The sequence below is a fragment of the Pygoscelis adeliae genome, unplaced genomic scaffold (assembly GCF_000699105.1).
Source record: "Pygoscelis adeliae isolate BGI_AS28 unplaced genomic scaffold, ASM69910v1 Scaffold94, whole genome shotgun sequence".
NCBI lineage: Eukaryota > Metazoa > Chordata > Aves > Sphenisciformes > Spheniscidae > Pygoscelis > Pygoscelis adeliae.
Genome location: NW_008824547.1, coordinates 2365411 through 2374198, shown reverse-complemented (window position 1 = coordinate 2374198; position 8788 = coordinate 2365411). Strand labels below are relative to the sequence as shown.

Genomic DNA, 8788 nt, shown 5'->3' with positions numbered 1-8788 from the left:
GACAGCCAGCTGAACATGAGCCGGCAGTGTGCCCAGGCGGCTAAGAAGGCCAACGGCATCCTGGCCTGTATCAGAAATAGTGTGGCCAGCAGGAGCAGGGAAGTGATAGTGCCCCTGTACTCAGCACTGGTGCGGCCGCACCTCGAATACTGTGTTCAGTTTTGGGCCCCTCACTACAAGAAGGATGTTGAGATGTTGGAACGTGTCCAGAGAAGGGCAACGAGGCTGGTGAGGGGTCTGGAGAACAAGCCTTATGAGGAGCGGCTGAGGGGGCTGGGGTTGTTTAGCCTGGAGAAAAGGAGGCTGAGGGGAGACCTCATCGTGCTCTAGAACTACCTGAAAGGAGGTTGTAGCGAGGTGGGTGTCGGTCTCTTCTCCCAAGTAACTGGCGAAAGGACGAGAGGAAATGGCCTCAAGTTGCGCCAGGGGAGGTTTAGATTGGATGTGAGGAAAAATTTCTTTACTGAAAGAGTAGTTAAACATTGGAACAGGCTGCCCAGGGAAGTGGTTGAGTCGCCATCCCTGGAAGTATTTAAAAGACGGGTAGATGAGGCGCTTAGGGACATGGTTTAGTGGGCATGGTGGTGTTGGGTTGATGGTTGGACTTGATGATCTTGGAGGTCTCTTCCAACCTTAATGATTCTATGATTCTATTAGAATATTACACACGATCCTGAAGTCTGGCGTTCTAAAGACATATTTAACATGGAAAAATTCCATAACAAGGAAACATATGCACATCATGTGAGAAATGGGAACTTTTTCAGGGTCAAGTAAATAGTAACTGCAAAAACATTTAGGGATGCAAAACGTTGCATATGATTATGTAAATCAATCAATGATTGTATCTTTTTTTAAAAAAAATCACTGTATACAGTTTGTATACAGTTAAGAGATTAACAGACAACAGCCTTTATATGGAAGAGATTCGTCTATTAACTTTCTCAAATTCAGATTGGGTCTTGCTCCCAATGACAGCGACATCTTCCTTCTCTATGTTTCCCATGAATTTATGACAGCATGAAGATAATCTCTTTTTTGTGTTGAGACTTAACTGGCAGCAAGCTATCATAAGAAGTCATTTATTCTCAGACCAGGCTGCTCTTACACAGGGTGCTACCACAGAGAGAAAAATATACTAAGGAAAAAAAGATGCATGTGAGCCATGACATTTGGGTGTGGCCTTGATTCTTCCCAAATTATAGAAGATGTTATCAGGTTTTTCCAGTCTGGGCATTTCTCTAGATGGTATTACCATAAGTAAATGAGGCTGACGTACACTTGTCTTGTAAATGAACTTTACAATTCTTGCTTATTGTTCCCGTGCACTAAAGCTGATTTGCAAAATCCAGTTATCTGTAATGAGACTCCCAGCTAGCATGAATCAGGGAGGTTTTACTTTCGTCAAATGGAAAAGGAGGATTTAGACTCTAAAGGAAGGAGGGAGAGACAGAGAGGGATCTTCTAGTCCAAAGAGGGTGTCAAGTGATTAGTCGTGTCCGACAGATACGCATACGTGCTCTCCCTTTAAGCACCTTCCCTGAAGTTGAAAGACACATGTCTATACTACTTTCTCAGATATTTGAACCTGGGTGAAGGCAGGGGAACACACCTTGATCTTCCTGAGATTTGCTGCTACACAAGTCAGGGTATAACTTGCACCAGCTTGGTAGTCGACTGGAAGAGAACACAGAAGGTGCAAAGTAACATCAACACAGTTTGTTTTTTCAAGATGACTTAATGGTTTATAGAATTTGCCTTTCTGTTTGCACTTTATAGGCTTAATGAACTGCCATTGAACTTAGTAAGAATTTACTACACATGGTTTTATTATTTCAGACCAAGCCTATATTTTTTTTTTATTATTTGCCATATTTCAAATAAGGAGAAGACCAGTCAAGAATGTCATATCTTCAAATTAAATTGATAAAGTCCACCTTTTTTAAATTAACTAGTTCAACTGACACTCTGGAAGGTGCCATTCTGGCCCAAATACGTACGAAGTGCTGAAAGACTCAGGTCTTGAATGACTCACTGGTTTAAAAACAATTCTTGTAGCAGTAGAAACGACCCACTTTTTAATTGACTGAATGTTATTTTAGGTATTTTATGCATATTTACGTAATACTTACCAGGATTGGCACTGAAGGATAAAATTCAAGGACCAGTCTCATGCCATCCATATTTTAGGTATTCCTCCATACAATGGGGGCTGCCATTTAACTAGAACTTTTCTGAACTCATATTCATGCTACGCTGTATCTGGCTTTGATCTACAATACACAGCTCCTGGAGTTTAATACTCATACTTAGCTGCGTTACCGACACTGAATTTACTGTAGCATGAGATAAACCAGTATAAATAGGCTGCAGGAAACATGGTAGGTATATATTTCATTAGAAAGTGGTAGTTTCCTCCTGAAACATACAATCACTCCAGTAAAACAAGAGCTCCTTCATCCTGCACAAAACCTAACCAACAATTACACTTGGTTCCCCTGAATTCCCACCACAGTTCTAGCTTAGTACAACATTATTCTTCCTTATTCTAAAAATGTTGAAATGTTTCATTCCTAATCTGGCATAATTTTCTTCTCTTCTAAAAATGCAAACTATAGCATCTAAGAAGCTTGTTAACATTTCCCATTCTACAATCAATCATCAGCCTAAAATAACCTTCACTTTAACTGCATGCATTGCCTTTTCCACTGCTGCATTCTTTTCCTTAATCATCATCTTATTTCAGGCAATGAACAGGATATTTTAAAAGTACCAGCTATTTAGATAACTTGCAAAACAAATACTTTGGACCATACAGTCTCCTGTTTGTGAGCAATCATGACCTGACTTCAGGGCATACTAACTGAAAACAGATTATCTAGCAATTAGCTTACGCGATGTAGTATTATTTAACATAATCAGAAAGATTAAAATTGAGTGAGAGGCAGAAATGTATCTCAAGACTAAATTAAGGTGATGCAGAATGACTATCTTTCTCCACAGAGACTCCACTTTGGGAGGCAGAACAACATTATCTATATAGTCCTATGTGTGGTTTCCAAGAACTGTTTCGGGAATGATTTTTCTGCAAAATTTCTTTCTCCATTACCTTCTTTCCTTCCTTCTGAGCACAAAGTTATGCTAATACTCTTACAGATAACAGCAGAGCCTCCTACCTTATGATTATCATTTATATCATTCACCAAAAGTTCCTTAAATCTAAAAGGCAAGGAGCCTGTTCCTTTTTGTTTGCTTTTTTTAACGTTCAGGCTTCACCTATTTGTCTCCCAAATTAGCAAGTCACATACACTGTATTGTTGGCACTTAGCAGCACAGGACAGTCTCCATGAGGCGGGTCATGCCTTAACTCACTATTTATTCTAGAGGATAAGACCTATGAACTAGCAGGTCCATTCATATGTACTCCACCTTAACCTAGAAGTCTCAGATGACTGGAAGGCAGCCGCAGTATACGGCGCATATGTAAAGTGCATCTCTCCTAAGCACCGTGCAACTGCTATACTGTTATTCAGGAGAGTTTTCATATCAAAAGTACCAATACACTCATAACCAATGTACTTTGTTTTCCTGAAGTTCCAACGGTCTTTGTTTTGCTGCTATGCCTGAATTGTCCTCCCTCTCCTTCTGGAAAGAAGCAACATCTGTTTACTGAAGGTGAACAGTATGCCAACGACACGTAACACTGTTTTTACATCCTGAATCATCCAACAAAATCCTGAAGCTGCAGATGCAGAGAAGTCCCAATACTCCAGCAGAACTCTCTCTAGCTCTCTTTTCTTGATCCCAACTCTGTCTGAGTCCTTTCTACCATCTTTCACAAAAATAAAGCAGGTCATCAAATCTATTGAAATATTATTTTGACAACACTTAGCAGGAATTTGTGCCAAAAAAAAAAAGAAGTGAGGGAAAAAGAAAAAAAGAACAAGAAACTGTATGTTGGGGTTTTTTTTAATGGGAGGCAAGTCCCAGGAGTCCACATTTATCCGCACAGGTAGTCAGCTATTTTGGTCTCCTCCTCTCCCTAAAAACAGGGAGGAGTGTGAAAAACAGCAGAGAACACTCAGGCCGATGACAGTGTTAAAGGAGTGGAGGTTAAATTTTAGCCCCAAAAGGTAAAGTGAACAGAAGGGGGCAGGCTGGCAAAGAGGAGATAAAAATAGAAGAGTGACTAGACTTCACTTGAGTGCTATTTCTGGATCAGCTATGGAAAGAGGTCTGAAGAGGTTTTCTATTTGCAAGGGGAGAGAGAGACTAAAACATAGTTGCCTTCTAGAAGGCCACAGTCCTGCATAGCAGTTTTGTTTATGCTTCTAGTTTTCTAAATCCTTGCATTCTCACTATTTGGAAACAGTGCTGTTCAGCCAAAATGTCATTATGCGTCTAAGTGAGTAACCAGATTAGGTTTTCTGGAGCAGGACAGCAATGCGTGTGGCATTTCAATCTAACAGAAACAAAGCTGACAGCACATTGTAAAGGTGTGTAGCAAATCACAATGCCAGGCAGAGTAAACTAAGCCACATAATACTTTAGGAAAATAACCAAAGCCCTGCAGTATCTCTGAGAGGATGTCTTGTGTTTTCCCACTCTAAAACGATTAGTGAAATTCTAACTAGTTCCAATTACGGACACAGACTAAAGACGACAACAGGGACCTCCCAATTACAGTATGTAGTGCTTGACTGACACATGGCTCTGGGGATAAATGTTTCTGCCTGTTCGAGCCCTTTCCTCTCGAGTACCTCAGTTAAAATTCCCTCCATTGAGTAATTTCTATCCAGATCCTGGCTGTGCTGGCTTTGTTCCCATATAAAAGAAAACCTGCAGGCAGAAAGCAGTACCATCTGCCAAGTCAGATGCTTTAATGGGCAAGTTTGGTGTGAAGGGGAACAGACTATTAGGCTTTATCTTCAGCAGCAGGAGTGATGTTTTTCCTTTCCCAGGAGTAGGTTACAGTGAGCACACTCATGCCTGAAGTATTTTGTCCACAAATATATGTAGATCTCAATGGATACTGCACAAGCAACCTTCAGAAAAAAAGAAAATGCATCCAGCATTCCTTTTTTCCTGTTCAACTTGCAATTCAATCTTTACATTTCTCTTTACCTGTCAGACCAGTTGTTTTTTTCTGTGACAGCTTCATCAGCCTCCACTTTCTATTCCTGTAAGTGAATGATAACCCCGCCATCACACCTAGGAAGTATGAGCAGTGGCAAGGCAGAAACACCAAGGCCCTATAGTCCCTACACAGAGAATTCTGCACTGAAACCGTTTCTGTACATTTCCGTACATCCTTGCAAATATCTTCAGGGCTAGGAAAAGATCTTTCTGTTCTTGCCAATTAACCAAGTAGTTTTTATCCTTCCTTGTTGGGTAATCTTCTCATTAGACCATCTTTGGAGAGAATAGCGAATTCTCTCTGGGCTGCTGGCAGTTTTACTTAATTGCATATTTAACTTTTTATTCAGCAGTTAAACTCATAACAATGAGAAATACATACACGCAAGCAGCAAACTATTATCTACCATTTAAACTCCCTAGAGAACTCATAAACATCTTAAAATTTCTGTCCCTTTCAGAAGAAAAGTGCATACATTCCAAACCTTGGGGGGGGTGGGGGTGGGGGGGGTGTTAACAAACACATATATAACGTAATTTCAGTGATATATTAGTCATTACTGACAAAACTCCAGTTTGGGAAAGGGGGTCGTGCTTTGGTCCTTAATATATTTCAAAAGTTCTGAAAACAATCAGCCAACTTAATCAGTGCTAAACAGAAACTCGTATTAGAGGATCTACTATAGGTTCCTCCTCCCCATCAGGCAGAGGACATTGTGTCAGGGCACAGCAACTTAATCTCTCTTCTCCCCTTCCCCAACTCTGAGCGCTGAATTAAAAAAACATTTTACAGATGCTATTATCCATAGGAACATATTTCCTATTTGATTCCAGAGCTACAGAATTTGCTCTGGAACACACTTGTTGCCACTGGATTGTGCTCTGGAATGGCAACTTCTATTTAAAAATGCTTTCAGCCCTTACAACTTGCAAAACCTTTGAAGTATGAACGGTATACAATCAGCAACAAAGCCGCTTAACTCTTCAGAAACAGCAGAACAGCTTCAGTATTAACTATTATCCTTCATCACAGTATGCTAAGTACAGAAATTAACGTTGATAACACTTCAAACGGATCTGATTAATGGATCACCTCATAGTTGTAAAAACCTGACACTCCCCTATGCAGGCACAAAACCCCAGTACTTCCAGTCTGTTTGCCAAAACCTCCAGTTTCCCCATGATAAACTTCTGTGAGTCAGCCACATGAAGCTAATACAAAACCCAGTGTGATAAAGAAAATGAGAGCGTTGGAAATAATGTGAATTACTCAACATGTTATTGTATTATAAGCTTTTCTAGTTCCTCTATTAAAAATCTTTTCAATACACAAAGCTACCAGATATTTCCAGTCTGTTCTATCAAAGTGCAAAGGCTTTGCTGGGGATAGCAGTTCTAGCTTGGTAAAACCACATCCAGACCTTGGCAAACCTTCCAGCTGACCGCTAGCAGATTTGTCCTGCTGTCAGCAAACATGGAGCGTGAGGTTTAAGAAAAGGAAGGGTACCTGAAAGCCTTCTAGACATCTCAACTAATCAGATTAACACCAGCAAGGACTCAGTAACATTTTTAAGTAATTCTCATGACAATTACTTCAGCTGGTTTTCAGTCTTACCATACAGAACCATCCTGGTTCTGATTTGAGCTGCTTTTTTCTAACAATGTGGTTTAAAAGCATCAGGGAAATCTTCAAGTTTAAAAGCTGCAGAGCAAAAGGCAGGTAAGCTTTATGTTCTCTAATGAATGGTTGTTGCTGCATTTATTTAAGTGGTACTTATCATCATAAATATCTACTAAACTTACTTGCCAATACTGGTGTAATCAGTGCTTTCCCAGGTAATACCCTTCTGCAAATGAATCGCAAAAATAAAGACAAGAATAAGTGAGTAAACAACTAGAAATGGCCCTTAAGAAAAGTCTTCAAAGGGAGGAAAGCCTGAAGACCAATGAGCATTTAACCGTTTCCTAGTTTAGGCCTATTTCATTGCACAAGATCCAAAATAGTTTCCTTCCCAAATATTGCATAATATGCTCATTCAAAATCTAGCAAGCTTTCTCACAGAACACACCAAGACACTGTTCTCTCCCCAGCTTTTTTGTCTTTTAAATATGAACAAGAGAATTTCACAGCTGATAACATTCTTCTGGAAACCTCACACAGAATATTCTGGAAAAGACTCAAGTTTGGACTACAATGTTGTAAGTAATAGCAAACATCTCCACATATTCAAATTCTTCATGCAGCACTTGTGAAATGTAAGCAACAGAACAAGTAGCTTTTACAGGGCTTCGGAAGTGAACTCTGGCCATAAATAAGGAAAAAAAGAAAAAGCCTACATACCTTCAAAGCACATTTCTGGCCTGTCTCCTTGTTGAAACACTCCAGTACTTTGCCATTGATTCCTAACCCTAGCACCCGTTTGGAGAGTTTGTAGTCATCCGTAACTGCATGTTTTTTTATCTCCAGTTTGACATGGGCCACTCCCCCAGGCAAGGATTTCACGCTGCTCTTGCTATCCACGTGACTCTCTGGCTGGGATTCCTGTTCACCTTCACTTTGTTCCATATCAGGGAAGAGTCTGAGATGACAGAGATACCCAATAGATTCCCTGTGGGGTATCCTCAGCAGAGTCCCTCCTCTTAGGCGATCAAACCCAGTGCTTCAAACAGTCCATTTGCTCGACATTTAGTCCTGAGTAAAGATGTAAATGAGTATTAATATAGAATAAATTAATTATATTAAATTATATTAATTATTATAGTAATAAACCCATCAGGTTGGATGGGGCTCTGAGCAACCTGATCTAGTTGAAGATGTCCCTGCCCATGGCAAGGGGGCTGGACTAGATGACCTTTAGAGGTCCCTTCCAACCCAAACTATTCTATTCTATTAGTAATTGATGTGAACTAACCGTTCTCTCACCTAACCACTTTTCTCTCTTCCTTTCTTAACAAGATGACCAGGCACTAGGGAGACCAAAAGTGGAGGTTCATCTCAGGAAAGCACGCTTTGTTTAGCTTTACAGACCAGTCACCCCAGTTCCAATATACACAGATATCAATCCGCAGTTATAAATTACTGCTTTTACTGCAACAAGTGCCCGCACTGAGTCTCGGACTAAAGTCTTACTCATCTAAACTCTGTACAACAGAACAGCAATGGCCTCTGCTTTGAGGAGATTATAAACCTGCATCAACAACTTGTTGCCTCAACATTTTGTGTAGAAATCTCCACAAAGGTCCCCTGCCTCATCCCGACGCTCCAAGTTACGCACGAGAACCACGAATACCTGGATTCAACCCCAGAGGGGCACTGCCTGGGCAGGCATTGGACCTAATGCCAGGCCAGCGCTTACAGAATTGCCCCAGTCCACAGAGCAAGAGGCAGGTGCGGCATTACTTAGGCGACCATCGAACACCCAAAAATTCGGGTACGCGGGGATGCAACAGCATGGCTCCTGAAACCAAGGAGCTGCCTGACACCACTGGGGACCAGAAGGCCTCTGGCCTCTCAGGAGCACAGCCCCGGGGGAGGTACGGGTGCCGGGGCCTCCGAGCCCCGTTAACACGGCTGAGCCACAAGCAGGCAACGTGCCACGGGGAGGCTAAGGGCCGTTCCTCACGCCGGGGGGCTGCCGGGCCCGGGGCCCAC

At 41.4% G+C, this 8788-nt stretch overlaps 1 protein-coding gene across 1 annotated transcript in view; it reads right to left on the bottom strand.

Moving 5' to 3' along the window:
• MAPKAPK3 (mitogen-activated protein kinase-activated protein kinase 3) overlaps positions 1–7807 on the bottom strand; it is a 52121-nt gene extending 44314 nt beyond the window's left edge. Inside the window, exon 1 of the mRNA XM_009321826.1 lies at positions 7478–7807. Within this exon, the coding sequence (XP_009320101.1) occupies positions 7478–7702 (225 nt within the window). The 5' untranslated portion in view covers positions 7703–7807. The remainder of the gene's footprint in view (positions 1–7477) is intronic.
• Positions 7808–8788: the final 981 nt, after the last annotated feature.